The 25,706-nt window shown below is 37.4% G+C and overlaps 1 protein-coding gene across 1 annotated transcript in view; it reads right to left on the bottom strand.

The window, feature by feature from the left end:
- TMEM182 (transmembrane protein 182) overlaps positions 1–23,800 on the bottom strand; it is a 54,764-nt gene extending 30,964 nt beyond the window's left edge. Inside the window, exons 1-3 of the mRNA XM_019753802.2 lie at positions 23,502–23,800; positions 23,187–23,286; positions 21,479–21,577 (exon numbers count right to left, since the gene is read on the bottom strand). Of these exons, the coding sequence (XP_019609361.1) occupies positions 21,479–21,577; positions 23,187–23,286; positions 23,502–23,633 (331 nt within the window). The 5' untranslated portion in view covers positions 23,634–23,800. The remainder of the gene's footprint in view (positions 1–21,478; positions 21,578–23,186; positions 23,287–23,501) is intronic.
- Between the last annotated feature and the right edge of the window lie 1,906 nt (positions 23,801–25,706).

Below are 25,706 nucleotides of genomic sequence, written 5' to 3'. Positions count from 1 at the left end.
AGAAAAAGCAGAAAAACACATACTCCCTTTTTTTCTCTCAGAAATTATATTTTCCTACCTTTTTTCCCCTCTGAAGGGGTAAAATACTGAGATAAAGCCACACACACACAAAAAAAATCTGGCAATGCTTCATGGTAACGAGCCTGTCTTGTGGGGCAAATGAAATGAGCAAGGAGACCTTATCAAAGAACGGAATAAAAAAGAAAGGAGCAAAAAGTTTCTAGGAAGAAAATAAAAGTATTGAGATGAGAGTGACCAGTGGCTTCTGGGGTGAGAGGGTTGTACAGGTAAGTAGTTGCCGGTGCCTGCCTGCAAATGCCCTGGCTAAGGCTTGGCCAGCTCAGAATAAGGACCTGTGTGGTTTGGGATATGAACCACCCACACACACAAGGAGTGCTCACCCAGCCAGAGTAACGTGTCTCGTGGGGACAGACAAGATAGCTGGGACATAGCCGGCATCTCTAGCAGGGCAAGCACGTCTCATTTATTCCAGAACAAATGTTCTCACTTTGCTTATTCACAGACGGAGAGTCAGATTTTCCCACTTAGCAGGAAACATGACCTTTAGTGTTCAAAGTCAGTGTTCACCAAGTACAGTACCTACCCCCCTCGTGGGCATCTTTCATTGACTTGCCCTTTTTTAGGTCTCAATCTGAAAGAATGTGGCAGAAATGCCTACTGGCAGCCTTGCTTTCTCACTGACCTGCCAGCTATTTGCTATGTGTGCTTTAGAAGTGAGTCACTTGAACAGCCTCCCTAACTTTCTGTTTTCTTCTTGATAAAAAGGGACAACCAGCAGTCTCAGAAGTCACTTCCAGTTCTGGTTAGAGTTCCAGCAAGTAGATGGTCAATATTTCCCTTTGATAATGAACTGTAGAGATGGAACTTCCAAGTTTTGGCTCGAAAGAACCAGCCTTCTAAAATTGTTCATTTTAAGCAGAAAATCATTGAGAAGATCAAACACAGGATTCCCATAGCTATCCTGTGCATGGTCTAGTGGGCGATTTGGTTTTATTTATCTATTTGCAGCTTTACAATACTTTTTTGGAAGACTTCCTCTCTAGCTAGTACTCAACATAGTAATAAGGTGTTACAGCAAGTACCCTTCACATTGCACAACAGCTGCTGCTCTGCAAACAAGTTAACTCTTTGCTGTCCATAAAATGTTTCACTCCCCTTAACAAACCTGACTGACGGCTGTCAGTAACAGCTGTGGCCACTTGACGACTTGAAGCAATGAATTTGCATACTAGGAAAAACACTCTATAAAAATCTATCATATTTTAAAATAGGTATATTTAAAAGTCACTTTAATTTTATTTCTATACCCCAAATTTGTTTGTAAGAGTAATAAATAGTAAAAGAAAAACTGATATTGTCTCAGCATACCAGAACTAAAAAGTAAAATAACAGAACTGACCAATTCTTCCCTAATTAAAAAATGGATTTTGTCTTAAAGTATATATTGCTTGTCAGGTACATGAAATATAAGTATTCTGTAGTATTCCTTTATTATCCTTGGAACATGTGGTGATGTCCTCTTTTTCATTTATGATTAGTAATTTGTGTCCTCTTCTTTTTTTTCTTAGATAGCCTGGCTAGAGGCTTATAAATTTTATTGATCATTTCAAAGAACCATTTTTGGTTTTGTTGCTTTTCTCTATCGATTTCCTGTTTTCAAATGCAATGATTTTTGCTCTAATTAATATTATTTCTTTGCTTCTGCTCCCTTTGGATTTAATTTGCTCTACTTTTCAAGTTTCTTTAGGTAGAAACTTAGGTTATTGATATTAGAGCTTTCTTCTTTTCTAATATATTCTTCACATTGAGAAACCTAAACATTCTCAGATTCGTTGGCTTTGAAATGGCAGCAATAAATCCTGCCTCGTGGTGCTGTCACCAAGATACAAGGGGGAAGTAAATATGAGCTAAAGTAGGTGGGCCAGCAAAGTGATGCACATAACAGGAGCCCCACATCAACCCATTTACTTCGCAATAAGAAATGAAGTCAGCCATTTTGTGATAGTAGTGATTTTTATATAACAAGTAAAATGTTTCTTTTGTCATATACTCGCCAATCGATTAGGTTTCAATAAGCAGAAATAAGAAATAAGGATATAAATTAATAGCTTTGAAGAAATTGTGACGGTGCCTCTAAGCAATTTATCACTTCAATTATTGATAAACACTGGATGTAATTCCTCATTCCATCACTGGATTTATCAAGCAGTCGTTATGTTCATCAATCAGATATTATCATTTACAGATGGAAGAAAAAAATGAGATTACACAAAATGTGATCTGTTAAAGGGGACAAGGTGGTAGTGAGCCTGAGAAGAAAGAAACCCAGGCTGCCAACATGACGTCAAATTGCTGTGGACAGCCTCTAAAATCCAAGGTTCAGATGTCAGTCTATGCTGTATTCTACTTTTTCACAGTATTTGACTGAGCCTATCACTCCCTTCTCTGGTTCTCTTCCTGCTTCCCTGGCTGCCCATCCTCAGTCTCCTTTGTAGGTCCTTCCTCTTCTCCCCAACCTCTTATCCCAGGAGCATCCAGGGCTCAGGCCTCAAACTGCCGTCCTTTCTCTCTATACTCACTCGCCAAATGGTCTCATCTTGCCCTCATGGCTTTAAATATACCTCCATGCAGTGATTCCCAGATGTACAGTTCCTGTCCAGACCTCCACCTTTAACTTGATTCTGTGACCCAAAAGTCTCTGCACCATCTCGATGAGGCATCCTCAACCTCACATGTCCCAAACTGACCAACACTTCCTCTTAAAAATAAGCTCTACTTGAGCCTTCCCCAATTAGCAACTTCACCCCTCCAGTTGGTAAGGACAAAAAAGGGTCATCACAGACTCTTCTCTTCCCCTCATACTCCATACCCAATTCATTAGCAAATCTGGTCAACTCTTCCTTCAGAATATAACCAGATACAGTGAACTTCTGCTTCCAGGAAGATGAAGCAGACGGAGTTTTCCCTATTGCATCTTTTAATCACAACTAAAATCTCTGGAGATTATCTATGAGACAAACAGAAGAAGATTCAGAAAGATAAAGAGAAGAGGCAAACCAATGACGGAACTTGGAGTCAAACGAATGACACAGTGGTTAGTTACCTAGGTTTTATTGTGACCACATTCATCTCAGACTTGAAGCTAGAGGAGTCAATGACCAGGAAACCGCAACAAACACAGACAACAAAAACTTGGTCATCCACACAAAGTACCAGGAAAGGGGCAGCATATCAAGACAGAAAATGTTGAGATAACAATGGCTCTACTGCTGTCAAACACCACAGAAGAAAACTTCAGCAAGTCTGAGTGAAGAGTCTAGATTCCACCCCCACCAGACTATAAGAAACACTCTAGCCCCCTGCCGTGGTCGTATCAGAGAAGGAGGGAGGTGAGACTTTCATCACCACCAGGTTGTAATATTCAGCCCCCATCCCATGGTGTCTGTGGAGATGGAAAAGCCAGCTACCAAGAAATGTCAATAATCACAGACAATAAAAGCCGCAACAAAAACTATTTATCCAAAGGACCAGGTAAAGACGGCCTAGTAAGACAGGAAACATTTAGAAAACAAGCACTCGACACCAGTCAAACATCACAGACTACAACGTTGGCCCCCAACCCCACTTGGATCAGTAAACACCAAGAGGGTAGCCTGGACTTTGTCACTGGACAGGCTGTAACAAGGTGCCCCAACCCCCCATGCTTACCTGCTGAGGATGTGTTAAAGAAGGTTGAATAGGGAGTCAGGACTTTCATGTCTGTAGGGGTAATAAAGCCACCAAAGTGACAGGGGAGACCATGTCGCGACACTGGACAACCACTCCTACAAGATGGAAATGAGACATCCCTCCCCCAGAGGGTGGTATCCAAGAAAACCAAGAGGAGAGTCACGACTTTCATCACCACCCAGTGGTAAGGAAAACATGACTGAGTCAGTAGAAGCTGTGGCAGAAGCTGTCATGACCCAATCCTGTACCTCCTCGCCAGGATGGTACCAGTATAAGCAGAGTGAGAAGCCAAAACTCTCATTACTGCCCAGAAATACCAAGGACGCTCCTCCTCATGTCAACACAGACTACGTGGGGAACCTGGAATGCCACTTTCACCTGGTTTTCATCAATGCAATGTCTACCCTTTCTCCTGTAGGAGCAGTAGCAACAAACAAACAAAGACCAGAAGATCCAGAGTTTTCTAACATAATACCTCCAAATTCCGGGTTTTAATTTAAAAAGTAACTAGTCATACCAAGAACCAGGAAAATCTCAGTGAAAAATTTCAGTGAAAAAGATCACTCAATACATGCCAACAGACAGAGTAGAGATGTTATTCTCTAACAAGGATTTTAGATGAGTCATGATAAAAATGCCTCAAAGAGAAATATGAACATGTTTAAACCAAATTGAAGGAAAAAAAATCTTGCAAAGAAATAGAAGAGATAAAGAAGAACCAATTTTTTTTTTTTAGAAATTAGAAAAATGTAATACCCAAAACTAAAAACTCAGTGGATGGTCTGAACACTGGAATGGAGTGGAGAAAGGAGACATACTCAGGAACACTACAGATAAATCAAAATCGAATGGAATGCTAAAAAATATCAAGTAACTTATAGTAACGCAGGAATAAAAAAAACAGAGAATAAAAAACAGAACAAAGATAAAATGAAAATTCAAATGGCAGAGTTAAGACCTAACATATCAATAAAAACATTAAATATAAATGGCATAAATACATGAATTAAATGGCAGATTTGCCTAATGTATATGTGCCTAATAACAGAGTGTCAAACTACATGAGCTAAAAACTGATAAAACTGAAAGGAGGAAAGAATGAATCTACTGTCATAGTTGGAGACTTCAACACCTCTCTATCAGAAATGGACAGATCCAGCAGGCAGAAAATCAGGAAGGACTCAGCAATACCATCAATCAACTGGATATAACTGACATCTATACACCACTTCACCCTAAAACAGCAGAATACACATTTTTCTCAAGCTCACATGGAACATTCACTAAGATTGACCACATTCTATGCCATAAAGCACACCTTCACAAATTTAAAAGATTAGAGATCAAAGTCTGTTCTCAGACCACAATAGAGTTAAACTAAAAATCAATAACAGAAAGATAACTGGAAAAATCCCAAAATATGTAGATATTAAAAAAAACATGCTTCTACATAACACATAGGTCATAGAAGAAATCTCAAGATAAATTTAAAAATATTTTCAACTAAGTTAAAATGAAAAAAAAGTATCCAAATGTGTGAAATGCAGGGAAAGCAGTGTTTAGAGGAAATTTTACAGCAATGCATATATTAGAAAAGAAGAAAGATCTAATATCAATAACCTAAGTTTCTATCTTAAGAAACTAAAACAGTAGAGCAAATTAAATCCAAAGGGAGCAGAAATAATATTAATTAGAGCAAAAATTATTAGAAATAATATTAAAAAATTATTAGAGCAAACATTAAAGAAACAATATTAGAGCAAAAATTATTGAATTTGAAAACAGAAACTTAATTGAGAAAATCAACAAAACCAAAAATGGTTCTTTGAAATTAATCAATAACATTTATAAGCCTCTAGCTAGGCTATCAGAGAAAAAAATTTAAAAAAAAAAAAGGAGAGAGGACCCAAATTACTAATGTCACAAATGAAAGAAGGGACATCACCACAAGCTCCATGGACATTAGAAGGATAATAAAGGAACACTATGGAATACTTGGTGCCCACAAATTTGATAATATAGATAAAATAGAATAACTCCTTGAAAGACATAATCTGCCAAAACTCAAACAAGAAAAATTAGACAATCTAAATATGCCTACATCTATTAAAGAAATCAAATCTATAATTAACAACTCTACTAAACAGAAAGCACCAGGTCTGATGGGTTCACTAGTGAATTCTACCAAACATTTACAGAAAAAAATTATACCCGTTCTCTATAATATCCCAGAGGATAGAAGCAGAGGTAATACTTCCTAACTCATTGTATGAGGCCAGTATTATCCTAATATCAAATTGAACATCACAAGAAAACTACAAACCAGTATCTGTTATGAACACAGATGCAAAAATCATCAAGAAAATATTAGCTAATCAAATCCAATAATGTAAAAAGAATTACACATCATGATCAAGTAGGATTTATCCTAGGTACGCAAAGCTGGTTCAGCATACAAAAATCAATAATTGTTACCATCACATCAACAGGCTAAAAAACAGACCAAAAAAATGACATAATCATACCAATAGATGTAGGAAGAGCATTTGACAAAATAAATGATTAAAAAAAACCCTCCAAAAACTAGGAATAGAGGGAAAATTTCTTAAATTGAAAAATGCATATGCACAAAAACCCTACAGCTAATATTGTACTTAATAGTGAGAAATTCAAAGCTTTTTCCATTAAGATCAGGAACAAGGCAAGAATGCCCTCATCACAATTCTTTTTCAAAATCACTCTGGAAGTCCTTGCTAATGCAATTAGGCAAGAAAAGGAAACAAAAGATATACAGTTTGGGAAGGAAGAATTCAAACTGTTTTGTTTATTGATAACATGATCATCTATGCAGAAAATCTGAATCTCCCCCCAAAAAAACAACAACAACAACAACAAATAAAAAAATAAAAACTCAGGGAATTAATAATAGCAAGGTTGTAGGATAAAAGATTAATAAATAAAAGTCAATTGAGTTCCTATACACCAGCAATGAACAAGTGGAATCTGAAATTAAAAACAAAATACCACTTATATTAGTACCCCAAAAATGAAATACTTAGGTATAAATCTAGCAAAATATATGTAAGATCTATATGAGAAAAAATACAAAACGTTGATGAACAAATCATAGGAGAAGTAAATAAATGAAGACATGTTCTGTGTTCATGGGTAGGAAGACTCAATATTGTCAAGATGTCACTTCTTCCTAACTTGATCTATAGATTCAATGCAATCCCAATCAAAATCTGAGCAAGTTATTTTGTGGATATCAACAAGCTGATTCTAAAATTTATATGGAGAGGCAAAAGACCCAGAATAGCCACCCCATATTGAAGGAGAAGAACAGAGTTGGAAGACTGAAACTACCTGACTTCAAGACTTACTATAAAGCTACGGTAACCAAGACAGGGTTGTATTGGCAAAATAATGGACATATATAGATCAATGGAACATAATAAGGAGCCCAGAAATAGATGTATATAAATATAGTCAACTGATCTTTGATAAAAGAGCAAAGACAATAAAAGGGAACAAAGAAAATGTTGCTGGAACAAGTGGGTATCTGCATGCAATTAAACTGAATCTATATACAGACCTTATACCCTTTACAAAAATTAGCTCAAGATAAATTATAGACCTAAAAGTAAAACAAAAAACTAAAAACTCTTAGAAGATAATACAAGAAAAAACCTAGATTGATGACTTTTTACATACAGCACTGAAGAAACAATCCATGAAAGAAATAATTGATAAACTGGACATTATTAAAATTCTCCATAAAAGACAATATTAAGAGAATGAGAAGACAAGCCACAGACTGAGAGAAAAAATTTTCAGAAGACAAATCTGATAAAGGACTGTGATTCAAAATGTGCAAAGAACTCTTAAAACTCAATAAGAAAACAAATACCCCAATTAATAAATGGGCCAAGACATTACTTAACACACACCTCACCAAAGAAGATACAAAGATGACAGATAAGCATTTAAAAATATGCTGCACATGACGTGTTATCAGGGATATGAAAATTAAAGCAACAAGATAAACTGTCAAAATGGCCAAAATCCAGAACATGGACAACACCGAATGCTAGAGAGGATTAGAACAATAGCAACTCTTATTGCTGGTGGGAATGCAAAATGGTTCAGCCACTGTGGAAGACAGTTTAGCAGTTTTTATAAACCTAAAAATACTCTTGCTATAGGATCCCACTATCACTCTCCTTGGTATGCACCCAAAGGAGTTGAAAACTTGTGTCTACACAAAAACCTGCACACAGGTGTTAATGGCCGTTTTATTAATAACTGCGAAAAGTTGGAAGCAGTTGAGTTGTTCGTCATTAGGTGAATGGCTAAATAAACTGTGGTACAACCAGCCAAATAGACCATACAGCAAAATAGACCATATCCTGGCCCACAAAACAAATCTCATTAAATTTAAAATAATTTAAATCATTCAGAGTATGGTGTTTGATCACAATGGAATCAAACTAAGAATTAATAAGAGAAAGATTAAAGGAAAATATCTGAACTCTTGGAAACTAAACAACACACTTCTAAATTATCTGACTCAAAGAAGAAGACTCAAGACTCAAATGTTAAAAAAAAAACATTTAATTTCATGAAAATAAAAATAAAACATATCAAAAATGTGGAAAACAGCTGAAGCAGTGCTGAGCAAACATAATATAAAAAAAAGATCAATGATCTAATCTTTTATCTCAACAAACTGTAAAAAGAAGAGCAAGGCAAACCTAAAGCAAGCAGAAAAGAAATACTAAAGATAAAAAAAGAAATCAATGAAATTCAAAACAGAAAACTAATAGAAAAAAAATCAATAAAAAGTGGGATCTTTGAAAAGTTCAATAAAATGAACAATCCACTAACAATACTGACATAGAAAACATAAGACACGAATACCAATATCAGGAATAAAACAGGGGATATCATTACAGATACTGCATACATAAAAAGGATAAGGGAATATTATGAACAATTCTATAGATATATGAGGTGTGATCAAACAATATGGTGAATGTTTAAATAAAAAAAAATTTATTACAGTAAAAGACACATTGCCATTAATCCCCTCAAAATACTTACATATTTGACAACTTAGATTAAATGGATCACTTCCTAGAAAAACAGAAACTATCACAACTCATATAATATTACATAAATAATTTAAATAGCCCGATAACTATCGAGGAAATTAAATTTATAATTTTAAACTCCCTGAAAGTCAAATTTCCTGGCCCAGGTGGTTTCCTTGGTGAATTCAATCGAACCTTTACATTTAAAGAAGAATGAACATCTGTTCTCCACAACCTCTTCCTGAAAATAGAAGAGAGGACACTTTCCAATTCACTCTGTGAAACCAGTATTACCTTGATACTAAATCTATACAAAGACAGTATTAAAAAAAAAAAAAAAAACAGACAGAAAACTACAGACCGGTATCTCTCATGAATACAGCTGCAAAAATCCTTCACAAAATCTTAACAAATCGAATTTAAAAATATATAAAACGAATCATACATCATGACCATGTGGGATGCATTCCTGTAATAAAACACTGGCACAATATTTTAAAAATCAATAAACTGAATATACAATATTAATATGCTAAAGATGAATAATCTTGTGATCATATCAAGTGATGCAGAACAAAACATTTAACAAAATTCAAAAACTCTCAGGAAACTAGGAATAGGGGAAAACATCCTCAACTTCATAAAGAACATCTGCAAAAAACCTACAGTAAACATCATACTTAATGAAAAAGGACTGAATGGTTTCTCCTTAAGACTAGGAACAAAGCAAGGATGTCTGCTCTCACTGGTGCTATTCAACATGGTACTGGCAGCAATAGCCAGCGCAATAAGGCAAGAAAAGGAACCAAAGGTATATAAATAAGCAAGGAAGAAATAAAACTGACCCTGTATGCCAATGACTTGACTGTCTATGTAAAAATTCCCAAGAAATCCACACACACAAAAAAACCCTCCTAGAACTACTAAGTGAATTCAGCAAGGCCTCAGAATACAAGATAGACATTTTTAAATAAGTTATATTTCTACTATTAATAAACACATGGGAATGACAATTAAAAATACAATACCCATTACAATTGCAAAAGAAAAACTGAAATAATCTAACGAAGCACATTCACGCCTTGTATGCTGAAAACTACGCAATGTTGATGGAAGAAATGAAAGAAGATCTAAATAAATGGAAAGATACATTACATTCACAGATTGGAAGACTCAACATAATATAGATATTACTTAACCCAAATTGATATACAGGTTAATTCTATCACCCAAGAAATCTTTTTATAGATATAGAGAAGACTATTCTGAAATTTACATTGAAAGGCAAAGGACCTAGAAAAGCTGAAATAATTTTGAAAAATAAGAACCTAGTGGGAGGAATCATTCAACCCAACTTCAAGACGTACAGTTAAGTAATCAAGATGGTGTGGCATTGGCAGAGAGATAGACACATAGGTCAATGGAACAGAATATAAAACCCAGAAATAGTCCCACACAAGACTGACCAATTACATTTTGACATAGGTGCAAAAGCAATTCGATGGAGGAAAGACTGTTTCTTCAACAAATAGTGCTAGAGCAATGGGACATTCATTTGAAAAATAATAAATCTTACACCTTACATAAAAAGAAACTCAAAATGGATCATAGATTTAAATGTAAAACATAAAACTATGAAACTTGTGGAAGACACTTGGCCATATAGAAGAATGAAATCTTACTATTTGCAACCATATGGATGGACCTAGAGAACATTATGCTAAGTGAAATAAGTCAAACGGAGAAAGATAAATACCATATGAGCTCCCTTATATGTGGAATATAAAACATAGAATAAATGAAGAAACTAATCAGAAACAGTCTCAGAGATATAGAGAAAAAACTGAGGGTTGCTAGGTGGGAGGGGGGTGGGGATGAGGGAGAAGGTGAGGGGATTAGACAGCATAAAGTGATAACCACAATATTGCCATGGGGATATGAAAGACAGTTTGGGGAATATAATCAATAAGGCTGTAAAGATTTTGAAGGGTGTCATATGAACACTGTCTTATTAGGGAGACCATTTCAGGGACAGTGTAGATGCCTGACCACTGCACTGTACACCTGAAGCTGAAGCTGAATAATAATGAATGTCAACTATAACTATATATATATATATATATATATATATATATATATATATATATATGTATATACACATACATACATATATATATATAGTCACAAGATGTGGAGCACAGCATAGGGAATAGAGTCAGTGGAATTGTAACAGCCATATATGATGTCAGAGGGGTAGTAGATTGGGGAAGGGGGTTATCACTTTGTGAGGGTTGTAAATGTCTAACTATTACATTGTTTTATGCACCTGATAATAATAATAATGAAAAGATTTTAAAAAGACAACTTTTGGAAGAAAAGAGAAAATCTTCAGAGCCTGAGGGTTGTGAAACAATTCTCAGATATGACACCAAAAGTACAAGCCATAAAAGAAAACCTCCGTAAATGGAACTTCATCCAAATTCACAACTTTTACTATATGAAAGACCTTAAGGTGATGAAAAGACAAGCTACAGATTAGGAAAAAAATATTTGGAAACCACATATCTAGTAAATGACTCATAGCTAGAATATCTAAAGAACTCTCAAAACTAACAGTAATAAAATTCAATTAGAAAATATGTTGATAATTATTGAAGCTGGGTGATGGCAATATATGGATTTATTATCCTCTTTTCTCCATGTCTGTGTTTGAAATTTTCTATAATAAAATAGTATTTAAAAATTAAGGAGGAAAAAATGCAATCCAGGACTGATATTTTCAAGTATATAGCAACCTGAACATAAGACTTTTCTTTGCTTTGTTGTGTTACAGGTGTTGTCCATTTGATAGACTTCTTTACTGGCTGTCAAATAATTTTAAAAAGACCATGCCAGAATCACAAATTTTTACCTCGTAATACCCTTGTCTTAGTCAGCTGGAATATAGCACAACTCCTATCTGGATTCCCAGATTCCACCCTTGCCTTTCTATAGTTTGTTAACAATGCAACAACTGGAGAGATTCTTTCATAATATAAACCAGGTAAAAACCCTCCACTAGACCCGTCTCATCTCACTCAGAGTATGAGTCAAGGTCCTTACACGAACCCTCACCTCTCCTGGCACCCTCTCTCTCTCCATCACTCACTCTTCTGCTGTGCAGATGTCTTTTCTATCCTTTGCACACATCAGGTAGGTCTGGGCCTCTGGGTCTTTGCATATGATGTTCCCTCTATCTGGAACATGCTTCTTTCAGATATCACATGTCTCACTCCCTCACTTTCTACAGGTCTCAACTCAAATGTCACTTTCTCAGAGGCGCGCCTTCCTCTGACCACATTATAGAGTGCTCAGCACCCACACCTGTGCCGGCCACACCCCGTAGTCTCTGGAAGGTGGCAGAGGTGAGGCTGATGAGAACGCTATAATGTTTCGTGTTTTTCCAAATGCTTTGTCTGTCTCCCCTCACTAGAATGTCAGCCCCAAGAGGGCAAAGATGTCCATCTGTTTTGTTCACTGCTATTCCCCAGAACAGAGAACAGTGTCTGGTACATAGCTTGTACTCAACATTTGTTGAGTAAATTTTAATCACTATTACAATAAACAGTGGTAAATCTTGGCCAGTACAGATGGTAGTGTTAACTACCTTGTACTAGATGACGGTGATTGTGACAACAATGAACATTTACGAAGCCCTTACTTTTTGCTAGAAACTCTGCAAAATGCTTGATGCTACTGCACACACACACACACACACACACACACACACACTGCAGAGAGCAGGAAGCATTTCACTTCCTGCTGAAGAAGCTGGGAGAAGCTGGGATGAATTCATGTACCCTGATGACGACTTATTTTCAGTGCTCTAAATTGGTATAGTGCCATAAAAATAGCTGACATTTATTGAATACCAACTACATGGCAACCACTCTGCTAAGCCTTTGTATTATCATCTCTTTTCACGTGACCAACTGCGTGGGGTTGATAGTACGTGGATCTGCCTTTTGCAAATGAGTGCAGTGAATTCCATGGAGATTCAGGAAGCCACAGCCAGGAAGAGGTGGCTTCAGGTAGTGAAAACAGACACCTTGACGGAAAGCCCAGCTTGTAAACCCCTGGGACCCTTACCAGGGGCCAGTTCCTGTGATGACCACTCTGTATAGCATCCCTCTAGTCCCCAAAAGAGGGATCGGGGGACAGCTTGGCTGGGTGGTAGAGCCCCATTCAACCCAGGGCTGACCAATTCAAAACACGTCACCTTCTCTATGAGGCCTCCTAGGTCACCCTATTTAGTATTGAGATCCCCCCAAACACACTCCATCCCCTTTTATTTCTCTCCAAGTATTTGACTGACCCATTTTGTTTACTTTCTGCCTCCTCACTACAATGAAAGCTCCCTGAGGGTGAGGATTTAAGGCTGATTCTGAAACACCCAAAGCAGTGTCCAACATACAATAGGAATTCAGCAATTTTTGTCATTGGCTCTAGTTAATATTATTTTCTAAGAAAAGATCCAAAGCTTGGATCAGAAGTGACAAAATATTTAAAGATAAGAGAGGCCTAGACCAGCTCCTTTGCTTCCTTTTGGTTTGAATACTCTGCGTGAAAGAAGGCAGAAGGAAACTAACCATTACTTATGGGCTTTGGGGCCCAGAATTGGAGCTGGGCACAGAGCACAGGCAAAATAATTCCAAAGAAGAGCTTGGGCCCTGGGTCAGAAGCGCTGGGAATAAATGTCTAGAAAGTCCCAGAGGTTCTCATCACAGGTGATTTTGTGCCCAGCCACCCCAGGGCATCTGGCAATGTTTGGAGACATTATTGATCGTAACAACTGAGGGATGCTCCTGGCATCTAGTGGGTAGAAGCCAGGAGTGCTGCTAACATTGTACAGTACACAGGGCAGCCCCACAACCAGAATTGTCTGGCCCCAAGTGTCAATAGTGCCAAGGCTGAAAACCCTGGGCTAGAGCACTGAGTGCCCTATCGTGAGAGGAGCTTTCTGCTTCTGAGTGTGGCCGACATTTTCACAGACATCACCAGAAGCCTTTGTGGAAGCTGGAGCCTGTCCTCCATGACAGGAAGCCAAGCCACACTGTTATAAATAACCACAGTCTCGTTTACAGAGAGCAATCGCCTCCATCATTGGAGGGATGTTACATAAACTGTCAAGCAATCCTTAGATGCCCATGAACAAACTGTAGAAAATACAAAATAACACTGTCTAAAAAGTGAATTTTAATTATAGCTTTGTTGTTCAGCCCTGGGTCTGAAAAGCTGACTATATCCTCACGAGCGGCAGCGTTTGAAAGCTGAGCCAGTTACCCCATGAGCCTACGTTGGGGTCACAGATGAAAAGCCAGCCACAAGTCAGGGACTGCAGCCACCTGTCATACCACACTGTGTCTGTGGCCACGGCTATGTGAGCCCCAAGGTCTGAACGAACAGTAGGAAATTAAGTAAGTGGATGATAAGATATTTTTCAATATCTAGGTACTTGACATTTATGACCCCCATCTCCCCCAAAAAAGAAGACTGAATTGTGTTTTCCATTAATTTTTGCAGTGTGTGTTTGCTTCTACACAACTAAAGCTGGGTGGAATAAAGTATTTGAAACTACTTGGTAAATTTAAGACAATGTCCAGATTCACTATATCTGAACATGAAAATAATTGGTAAATAAAACCCAGCTACACCAGTGTAATTGTTCTGGAAGCGGGAGGCCGTCCCAACGAAAGGAGCTACCTATGATATGTTGGTATGTCTCCTCAATTATTGAGGTCTTTACATTAATTTTTGACTCATTTCTGTGCTTTTTAACACTGTCAAACATAACGGCATTCATTTTTACATTTTGTCTTATTTTGCTTTGTATAGTAAGGCAGATGTCGTGTGTATGTATGCGGTGATTTTGCAAGGCCCTGCACTCCAAAGCTGTGTTCTTGCGGTCTCTATTCCAAGGGCTGGTTATTTGCAAAGATCTCCACTTCCTCACTGCCCACTCCCTCAATACCCCAGCGGGAGGTTTACATTCCCAGCATTCTACTGCTTCACCCCTTATGATCAGTGCTTTCTGACCTCTCCTTTGAGGGGAGGAGGGGAGGGGAGGGGAGGGGATAGGAGGGGAGGGGAGGGGAGGGGATAGGAGGGGAGGGGAGGAGAGGAGGGGATAGGAGGGGAAGGGAGGGGAGGGAAGGAGGAAGCCTGGGCTGGGGGTGGGCTCACAGGAAGATCCTCAGGCAACAGAATGTGCAGGAAAATGGAATGGAATACCAGGCAAGAGGGCAAGGTCCGCTGTGCAATCCAAGGGAATGGGCAGTGAGCAGGAGAGGGACACACAGCAGAAGGTCTGGAGGTGCCAGGCCAACCAGCAGGACGTGTGGGTTAGGTCTAGAAGGAAGTGCCTGGAAAGAGCTGCCTTTATGGGCATCCACAGCTGAGCAAGCCCTTGGTGTGGAGGGAGCTATCGGGGGCCACGAAAACTTGTGCATTATCAGAGTCATATCCAATTTTTTTCCTTTTTTTTAATTAGTTTCAGGTGCACAAGACAAAGCAATACTTAGACGTTTATCATTTATATCCTTCACACTGTGTGAACCCCCCTCCCCCCATCCACTACCCCTCTGACATCGCACAGTCATTACATTTCCACTGTCTCTATTCCTAATGCTGTACTCCCCTTCTTGTAAGTATATACATGCATATATATGTGTATATATATATATATATATATGTGTGTGTGTATAAACTTGTAGTTGACATTCATTATTGTTCAGCTCCAGCTTCAGGTATACAGTGCAGTGATCAGACATCTACATCTACCCTGAGGTGGTCTCCCTCACGAGACAAGTGTCCATCAGATAACCATATCCAATTTCTTCTACTCCTTTTTCACTCTCATTCACTCTGCACGTGTCACTGAGGACCAACACCTCCTTCTCAGGGCCCTCCCCTCCCCCAGCCCCTCTGACAACACATCAGCCTGCTCCGTTCTTCTTCTCTGTGGACTGTTCTTGTTCTTTCTTTCTCCCATTAAGTGTTATTGTTATTTTACTGCCTTCTTTCCTGAGATTTTTTTCTGTCTTAAAGATTACATCTGATATCAAAAACCACCTCTGCAATTCATCGTTGTCTGTTGTGCTAATGAATGTTTTTCAGGAAAGTCAATTTTGCACATAAAGCTACTTGTTGAATTATTTCAAACTGGTGTTCCACCATCAACCCAAACTGAATATACCTACATCCTCCTCCTGCACTTCAAAGCATGCCCCCTGCTCTTGGTTATCATGTTTCTTCTGTCCCCCTTACCAAATTTTCTTGAAATAATTCAGCTCAGTACCACTTGTTGAGCAAGTTGGTACTACGGCACAATAACAGCAACAAAGACAACCTATTCCTAGCTTTGGATTGGCCATGCACACGTCTGGAAATATAATCCAAACAATTAATGCAAATTATAAAAAATGTTACATGCATATCATTATTTTTAACGTGGAGGTAACACCTAACATATTATAATTTAAGAAATCATTAGGTAAAAACATGGAGAAACGTGCTATCTTAAAAAAAGAAAAGTGAGATTATACATTTGCATTTACAATGATTAAAACTATGTATAATATGCATGTAAGAAGGCCTGGAAAGAAATACTGTAAAATAATATTTATGGTTTAGAGGGAAGTGACCATATCACCGTTAGTTGTATATTGTTTAAACAGAACAGCACCTTCCTCAAAAGGAAATTTCTTCATCGTCCTAGATTCCTCCAGCTTTCTTTCGCTTGGCTATCAAGTTTTACACATTAAATATCATTTACATTTCTTACTCCTTATTCACCTTCGCTGTCCCACCCTCATCCAAGCCCCAGTGACTCACGGGCAGGATTTGACACTATTCCCCTGAAGAGGATCCTTCAGGTTGATCCACTCAACACTCACTCCCAGCGCTTCTCCCGTCTCCTGCTCCAGTCCAGAAGCTAGAAAACCACCAACTCCATGTCCCAGCCTAACAGAGACCATGTGACACGGTTCCGATGAAGAAAGCATTGTTGGAAATCAACTGAAGAATTCTAGGGACTTTTCTGCTCTTCTGAAGATGGAAGAACAAGATAGCGACTGTCCACCTGCTGAGGAGAAAATGTGGAAAGGCCTGTGTTCCCGATAGCCTCATTATGGCAGCTGCCTCTGAACTTCTTATCATGGGAGAAAAACCTCCCTTATTTTGCAGCTACTGTCTGTTTTCTGTTACTTACAGCCTAATGTGTGGCTGACAAATAATATCTTGCCTCACTGCTTTCCTGACTCTAGTCTTGTATCACTCACTTCACCCCACATTTATTTTATAAGGGTGAAGGAAAAAAAACACCTACATGGAATACTAAATAAACAAACACTGAAAATAAAAGCAAAGGACAGTTGACATGTGAAAACAATGGTGAAGGCCTAAAACATAATATAAAAACTACAAAATACATAATATAAAAACTACAAAAAGCATGAATAAAAAATTTTAAGAGTAATCTAAGTCCATTTAGTAAAGTTTTAAAACATGCCTACATATATCAATAATTACTTAGGACATTAGTATTAGTGCCACGGTACAGTCTGCTAATGAAGACTTCTAAGAAATAGTCATTCCACAAAACATATTCAGCAGATACAATCCTTTTATGTTTGGTGAGCCAAACATAAAAGACCACTGTAGGAACTCGGAGTTGAATTGGGAAGGAAATACATGAACAAAATATTACACAAGTAAATAATTAACATCTATGTTATTAATGATCAAATTAAAGCATGGGTTTTATAAAGGAGAATCTGGTCTAGTGCAAGTATGAGTGGGGTAGCGGGCTGGCAAGGGAGGCTTCTTTAGAAATCTGAAGTTTGAACTCGCTGGAGGCATAGACCTGCTTTGTTAGGGAAATGAAAGGAGGAGGTTGGAAAGAGAGAAGTAACTTTTGGGGAGGAGGGATGGCACATACAAAGGCCCAGCGGCAAGAGGACAAATACATATTCTGAGGAACCCAACGAAGGTCATGGTGGCCAGCCTGTGTATGTGTTTGTTCCAACACATCAAGAGAAGGTGAAATTATGTTCAATATATTCTGCTTAAGAAGAAAGCCAATTATGAGATTTAGTTTTGAAAATTTTTCACTTGGACAAACTAAAATTACAACAATTACCTGATGAAAATACTATCTGCAATGTTTGCATTGTCATTCTATACAAATATTTAAGCATCTACTAAGTACTAGGTACCATTCTAAATTCTGGGGATATAACTATGAATAGGTTACATTCTGTGCCTATAGGGAGTTGCAATAAAAAAGGAAGAAACTGAGGTAAAGCAACAATTACAGTTAAGTATAATGAGCATTTTGAGATGGAGGTGTGGCCAAAGGCTACGGGGACATCAAAAAGAAATAATTCGTTTACTCATGGGTTGAATTATCTTGCAAATTAATCTATGTCCAGCACATCATTATCAAGTGATACTAAATAAATGGACTGTGAGCTTAAGCATGAAACAAACCAGAAAATCTATCAGATATCAAAAACTGACAGATATCAAAAGGTAATGGAATTATGTAATGGACTTCCAAGTATACAATCCTACCACAAAAAACAATTCTGAGAATTGTATCACCCCCCTAGGCTTGGGCAACAACTCAATAACTTAATTTGAGCATAACTGGATTTTAGATAATATATTTGAGCTTAAAAAATTAAAGGAAACACTGAATTAGACCTGACTGTATACACAGGTCAGGATCAGATAAGGAAGGCAGGAAAAGCTAACATAAGTTTAATTTATTTTTTCATTGAGATTCAACTAAGAGACTTATACTTAAAAAGTTTTAATTGCAAGCACTAAAATAGCCTTTTCATTTACTACAGTTTATAAGATTATTAATAAACAAAACACAGAGACTTGAAGCTTTGCATCAGTTCTGGCAATGATCAGCGGTGTGAAGACAGAGTCATGTGACTTCTCTGAGTCTCTGGCTCAGTTTCCTTATTGTGAAATAGAATCATTTAATCAGTAACATCCAAGGAATTTAAAAGTCTTTCCAGAAAAATCACATATCACTGTATCATGTTCACTGATTTCAATATTGGTCAACTGTGACTGTAAAAACCGAGGAGAATACAAACCATTTTACCAATAATTTGCCAGGCAGGATACATCAGGCTTTACAAACAATACTTTAAATTTACCCAAGATAAATTGGCAAATGTATAATGCCTGAAAACTATGAAGCTACGTGAGGGTAAAGAGTAGCTCTGGAGTCTAGTGAAGCCTGTGTGGCCTCAGTGACTAGGAAACACTTTCTGGCAGGTAGAATCCTTTTGATGAAATCTATGTCCTTCTCTTGGATAAAGTAAAACATAAAAAAAAAAAAAAAAAAATCACCCGAATATAATATTAGGTATCACTGTATAATACCATGAAGATAAATGGAATATGTATATACTATCTCTGTTGTAGGACATAATTCTTCCCATCTCAGTAATTTTTACTTAAAGTGGTTGATAGAGTTGCTTAAAGTGAATGAATGCCATAAAATATGTGTGCCAAAAAGGAGTTTGATAATTTTTAAAGAAACGGAATATGGTTTTGTCGTTAGATCCCCTCAGCACCCCCCCCAAAATGACACAGTAATTATCCACAGTGCTACATAATAATTCTAAGTGTAATTGCTGTATAATTTTTCTGACATGCATTTACTATCCATCTCCATAATTATTATGCACAGATTATGTTACCTTGTTTTTCAAGTTTTCTACTATCTCTTTGAGGTGCAGACTTTTCAAATATGTGGATGAATTTTAAAATATATGGTGCCTACAATATCTACCTCATCACAGGACCTCAATGTATGAATATCAGCAACAACAATACTAACGTTTATGCAAACAGCTAATAATGTTCTAGAAAGCCAACCCTGTACTACTTCTTAGTTCATTTTATAAAAGTAAGAATGTTCGAGAAAGGATATTTTTTGTAGCTCTTTGTAACATAAAATGGTTTATGGCACTCTACCTTGTACCATCTCATCTCCTAGCAGTGAGCGGGGTCCACATCGTACACAATGTGAGAGTTTCACAAACGTGAATGAGATAAGTCACGCGGTTTTTAATGGGAATGACCAGCCACATTGCGCACATTTTCAAGACCAACAGTCACAGCCCTTTAGACTGTGCTGTAACAAGCAACCCAGGTAGACAAGCACAGCCGCGGATCAGCTCACCTCTTTTCCTATAGGGACCTCCCATCGCTCCATTAAATGTCATAGTACTGAGGTGATATAAGCAAATGCTACATCCTTTGACAAATATAAAAGAAAATTACAATGTATGGAAATATATATGCTATAGAACGATGGAAAAAAACGGATGAATGATGGAAGTTCTGTGACGGTTAATTTTAGGTGTCAACTTAGTTAGACTACGGTGCCCAGTTGTTAGGCCAAACACTGGTTTCGATGCTATTGTGAAGGTAACTGGTAGATGTGATTCTCATTTATAAGCATTCGGCTACAAGGAAAGCAGAGGAGCCTCCACAAAGGGGGTGGGCCTCACTCAATCAGTTGAAGGCTTTAAGAACAAAGACCACGGTTTTCTGAAGAAGAAGAAGGAATTCTCCTCAAAATTGCAACACAGAAATTCTACCAGAGTTCCCAGGTTCAGATTCAAGACTGCGATATCAACTCTTACCTGAATCTCCAGCCCGCAGGCCTGTCCTACAGATTTCAGACTTGCTAGCCCCCACAACCACACAAGCCAATGCCTTGGAAGCACTCCCTCAATATCTCTCTCCTATATATCTCCTACTGAGTCTCTGGAGAATACTGCCTAGTATAAGGCTATTCAGGGCATTAAATATATTAGGTATTCTCTTTGATAATATTTTTGGCTCTGCTTATGGCATTGGCAAATTCTATACCACCCCTTACATTTTAAGATTAGGATAACCATCCTTTACTAAAAACTTCATGAAACCAGCTGAGAATAAAGCTGACATATTGAGCTTATGTACTTTCTATAACACTAGACTTACGTGCTATAAGTACTATACTATCTTATGTACTTTCCATAGAAGCTAAGTTTAAGTACTTTCTACAGTACTTATGAAAAACAGTATGAAAATACAAGAGAAGCCAGGTAATGACATCTGACTATCCTTCTATGGGCTATCACACACAACAAAGTTCAGTCCTTTTGTAGCATAATCTTATTTGTAACACCTGCAAAAAAATGTTTTCAAAGCAAGGTGTTTACTACAATATTTTCAACTCTCAGACTGTTTGCAGGTCAGTTAAACCCTGAAAAAGCAGTTCTGCCTAATGAACATCACTATTTCCACATCAGAAAATGCACTTACAAAATTACCTTTACAAGTAGCAAGTAAATTATAATGGCTTTACTCTTAGACAAAAGTTGTATTCTGCTAGAATTCTAAGTGGTGAGTTAAAAATGATATCCTCTTCTTTTGTACATAACAGGTTGATATAAGAGAAAAATGTTGAAATTATAGATGTTAAGTTATTTTTTAATTGCCCTCAACAATTTTGGGGGGGGCATCTGTCAGAAAAGACATGTTCCTCTCAGAGGCATTGTGAGGACAGTGGTACTTACTAACTGCAGAGTCATAGGAGGTAGAGTTGTGCTCGCCTCTCATGAAGGGATATGGTGACAGGTAAGCATGCGTGCAGTTCTTGGATGGCGGCTGATTGGCTGGGAAGGAAACCAAAACAGTGGTAATCTGTTATTGAGGAGCTGAGTGAAGACTCATTCCCAATAAAAGAAAAATACATGGCCGGGGGGTACACAAGCTAAATAAAACCTCAGGTTAGATCAACAAATTGTTGAGTGAGTGGGGTAGACTTTCTAAAAAACTCACACTGGGAAGCACAAAGAACCTGGAAAGTGGATTTATCCAAAACATCTAGCCCATGAGGTAATTCAATGCCCTTAATATCACCTTAAAATTGAAGGCATCACATTTCTCTTATTTTCAGAACCATATGCTCCAGTTCCTAACATAATGCCTAGCACATAGTAAGTATCCAAAAAATAATTCTTCCGAAAATCTAATACAATTAGATTCAACATTGATCAGTTCCAATTAACATAAAATGTCTTCTAAATACTATTGTTTGGTGGAAAAATGGAAATGACAGATCATACAAGTTAACAATTCAAATATATTTTTAGCATTTGAAGAAGCCACAAGAAAAGAACTTTCATGTTGTTTGAAAACTTGAAAATTTCATTGTGGACATTTTAAGGAGTGAAATATTCTGCCTTTCTCTAAATCCTTGGCAAAATCGTTCTCTTGCACAGTCTGATTTATCCACTTTACCAAAGTCTAAATAATTTTTATTGACACATTGCATGCTTATCCCCCACCCCCCAAAACGACTATAAGATAGTCTTTCAAATATTCTTCTCAAAATGCCATTTCATTGTTACTTTGTTCCTTTTAGATACGCCAACTTATCATCAGCTTGCTTAAGTCTCCCATGAGCTCATATTTTTATTACATATTCCACAATCTTGACTATTGTGTAAATATCATGCTTTGATTTATCACAGTAAGATTTCATAAGGAGACTAATAATTTTAACCCACAATAAACCTTAGGATACTAAATAGTTCTTTTCTTCATTCGATACAATAAGATAAAGGCAAGCTGTTTTCAATGAATTGATTTTCAAAGATTAGTACAATATAGTGAATATAGTTGAAAGAATGCATCATATTTTTAAGAAGCTTTTCTACTTCAAAAAGAACTTGAAAGTTTCTGAGAGAATGCAAACATCAAAAGCAAGGCATTTCTTGATATTGCCCACAAATTTGGTTGAAGCCCAAATAGAACAAGCTTTCATCTGCCACAGCTGGTAATTAATGCTCATTATTTTTAAAAAAAAGAATTTTTTAAACTTTGAAGCCATGAATAATGAAATAATACATCTCTATTTCTGGATTTTAAAAAACATAAAAACATTTACTTGCAATGTAGCAGAAACAGACACTCAAAAAATACTATAAATAATATGTGTTGTGTTAGGGTTAGTGTATTTAAAATATGAGAAAGGAAACAGCGAAAAATTCAGTTTTACCATAAATATCCAGACTTCTACTTTATATTAGATAAAGTAATTATTGCTATAGCTATTTCTACTTATTGAAAAGGAGTCACTTCATGAGCCCTTTGCAAACACCCTGTTGGATTCTACAACTAAGCATTCAATCCTACTCTGTAAATGATGTGTACTAAATAAGAAACTGTTCATTTTTTCTTTTAAAGACAGGGGGGAGATAAAAGTGAAATTGCACTTACTGTACCAGAACTTCCAGATATTGGAATCATTCTCTTCCACAATCCCATTAAACCAACATCTCCAGAAGAATCCTTCATGGTGGAAAGTGACATTCTCTATCTGCACAGAACACAAGTGAAGTAACTTGCTGTCAACACAAGGAACATAATTAAATTATTCCATCCACTAAAATTTTTGAAGCAATGTATTTGGTCCCAATAATAATGATCAGTAGCTTTCTACACATCTCTTCTATGAAGTAATAGCCACTCCACTACTATTCTCTGATTTCAAGAGGATACCAAATATATCAATACTTTGAAAAAGAAACGCACATTCTGTTCACCTGAACACTTCCCCACTTCAGTTGCCAGAAGCCAATAATCCGATCCAAAAGCCACCAAAAAGAGTAAAACCCCCAAAGCACCAAAGAGAGCTCCAAAGAAGATGGCGACATTTAGTTTCATTTTCAATTCACTGGTTTCCCTTCAAATAAGAAATTAAAAAATGGCAGACACCTAGCTTCTCAACAACAAAAAGAATGAGCAGTTTTGAGTAGGCAGAATCTTCTTGAGAAGCCTCTCCTAGCTTGTGTTTTGGTGGCTTCTCACTCAGAACCAGCTGGTGGATTGTATTCCCTCTGCTCACCCCTGGAGGGACTCCAGCCCAGCAGCTGAGAATGGCCAGCTATTTTAGGAAACTGATTGAGGAGCTGTCTCTCTCCCGTGGGGATCAAAAAATAGCTGACCTTCCCCTGACTGTAGAGGAATATCAGAAGCTGGCTATAATGATCATTATTGCTGTTGGGTAATCCATAGAAGTGGAAAGAAGATGGAATGGTCTAAAGCCATCGACAGTATTGGCCCCAAAGTCTTCAGTGTCTGAACAAGCTCCTCTTAGTCTAGAATGACATTACAACCACGGAGACACTAAAGCCTTTCTTTGAAGATATACGAATTGCAGCTATGAAGAACCATAAAGACTTCTCTTGACTATGATTGAAGTTGTAATTAATTTCTTAATTCCTTTTGAATGTTTCTGGGGTGGAAAATAATTTGTGGGTCAAAGGTCTAACATAACACCAAGTACAGTTCAGGTTTATAACCTAGACATCCAGATGTGTACTGAAAAGATCAAGAATATGGTAACGTAAACTATTTAAAATATTAAAAAGTACTTTTATGCAATGCAGCACACACTACTGACATAAAAACGGCACTTTCCACAGCAGCTCCCAGATCCTGTACAGGTTATTCCAAATGATCATCCCAAATGGGACTGATGAAAAAAAAGTCTCAAAAATATATTGTTTTCTGGATTAAGATGAAAGAATCTGGTCTACTCTTTCCTCTGTTTTCTTTATTATAAGTATGTAATTTCCTCAAAAGATGAGTCATACTTGATACCCATCTAAGCCACCTAAGAGCAATGAATTTATTCATGCCTTGACTCTAGAATTTGTTTTCATGTCTTAATATCCTAGACAGTATTTTTTAAGTATCTGTGTAATATTTCAAAACTTGTACTGTGCCCATGGCTACTGGTTGTATATTCTCAATAGCAACATGAGTCACTGCATGTTCTATCTAACGAGGCATCTGAACCCTACCAGCTTCCTTCACCACTTTTTTTGTTTGGCGTAGCACACAACTTTAGATGTGTATTTGGCAAGGACAAAAAGATGCCTCCCCAGTAAGGATGTAGGGCCTTGGCCAGCTCCAGCCACCTGCACTCAGAGGTGCCCACAGGTCATGAATTCGAAGTCACAGAATCAGTGACTGAGGGTTAAATGGGATTCAAGACTCCATCTCAGCTGATCCCTCACCTAACGCCCAAATCTCCTTTACAAGACTCCCCACATCATTGATCCAAGACATTTTGAGCCTATTGGATTTAAGGAAATCAATTATGTCCACACAGCTCCGCCTTCATTTCTGCCAAGCACCGCTTCCCTAAAGTTTCTAGTATTAATCATGTTCTACCTTCTAAGATTGAACATATGCAGAACTTTCTGATATTTTGAAGTAACCCTGGTCCTTTAAACATCCCTTAGACTGGCACAACTGCAAATCTCCTTGCTGTTCTGGATACAATTCCAAGTACTGAAATTGAAGTGAGGCATAGTCAAGTATTCTTGGTATAGTTTAAGAACCCGGTACCACCACTTTTCTTACTGGGATGCTATGAATAATGGCCTCCCAAAGATGTCAACAGCCTAATCTTTAACTTATATGGCAATATCTTGGATTACACAGGTAGGGGACATGTAATCACATGAATTCTTAAAAGAAGAGACTCTTCCCAGACAAAGGGTCAAAGAGTTACTGGTTTGAAAATGGAAGGTGGCCACGAGTCAAGGAATGTGGGTAGCTTCTAGAGGTTGGAAGAGGAAAGAAAACAGATTTTCCCTGAGAGCCTTCAGGAAGAAATGCGGCCCTACCAACACCTAGATTTGGGGGCTTTCTGACATCTAGACTTTTAAGATTGTAAATTTGTGTTGTTTTAAGCAACCAATTTGATACAGCAGCAATAGAAAATGA

Source organism: Rhinolophus sinicus, linkage group LG05 (genome assembly GCF_036562045.2).
Source record: "Rhinolophus sinicus isolate RSC01 linkage group LG05, ASM3656204v1, whole genome shotgun sequence".
NCBI lineage: Eukaryota > Metazoa > Chordata > Mammalia > Chiroptera > Rhinolophidae > Rhinolophus > Rhinolophus sinicus.
The sequence above is the reverse complement of the archived record's forward strand: the minus strand, read 5'-3'. Positions and strand labels throughout refer to the sequence as shown.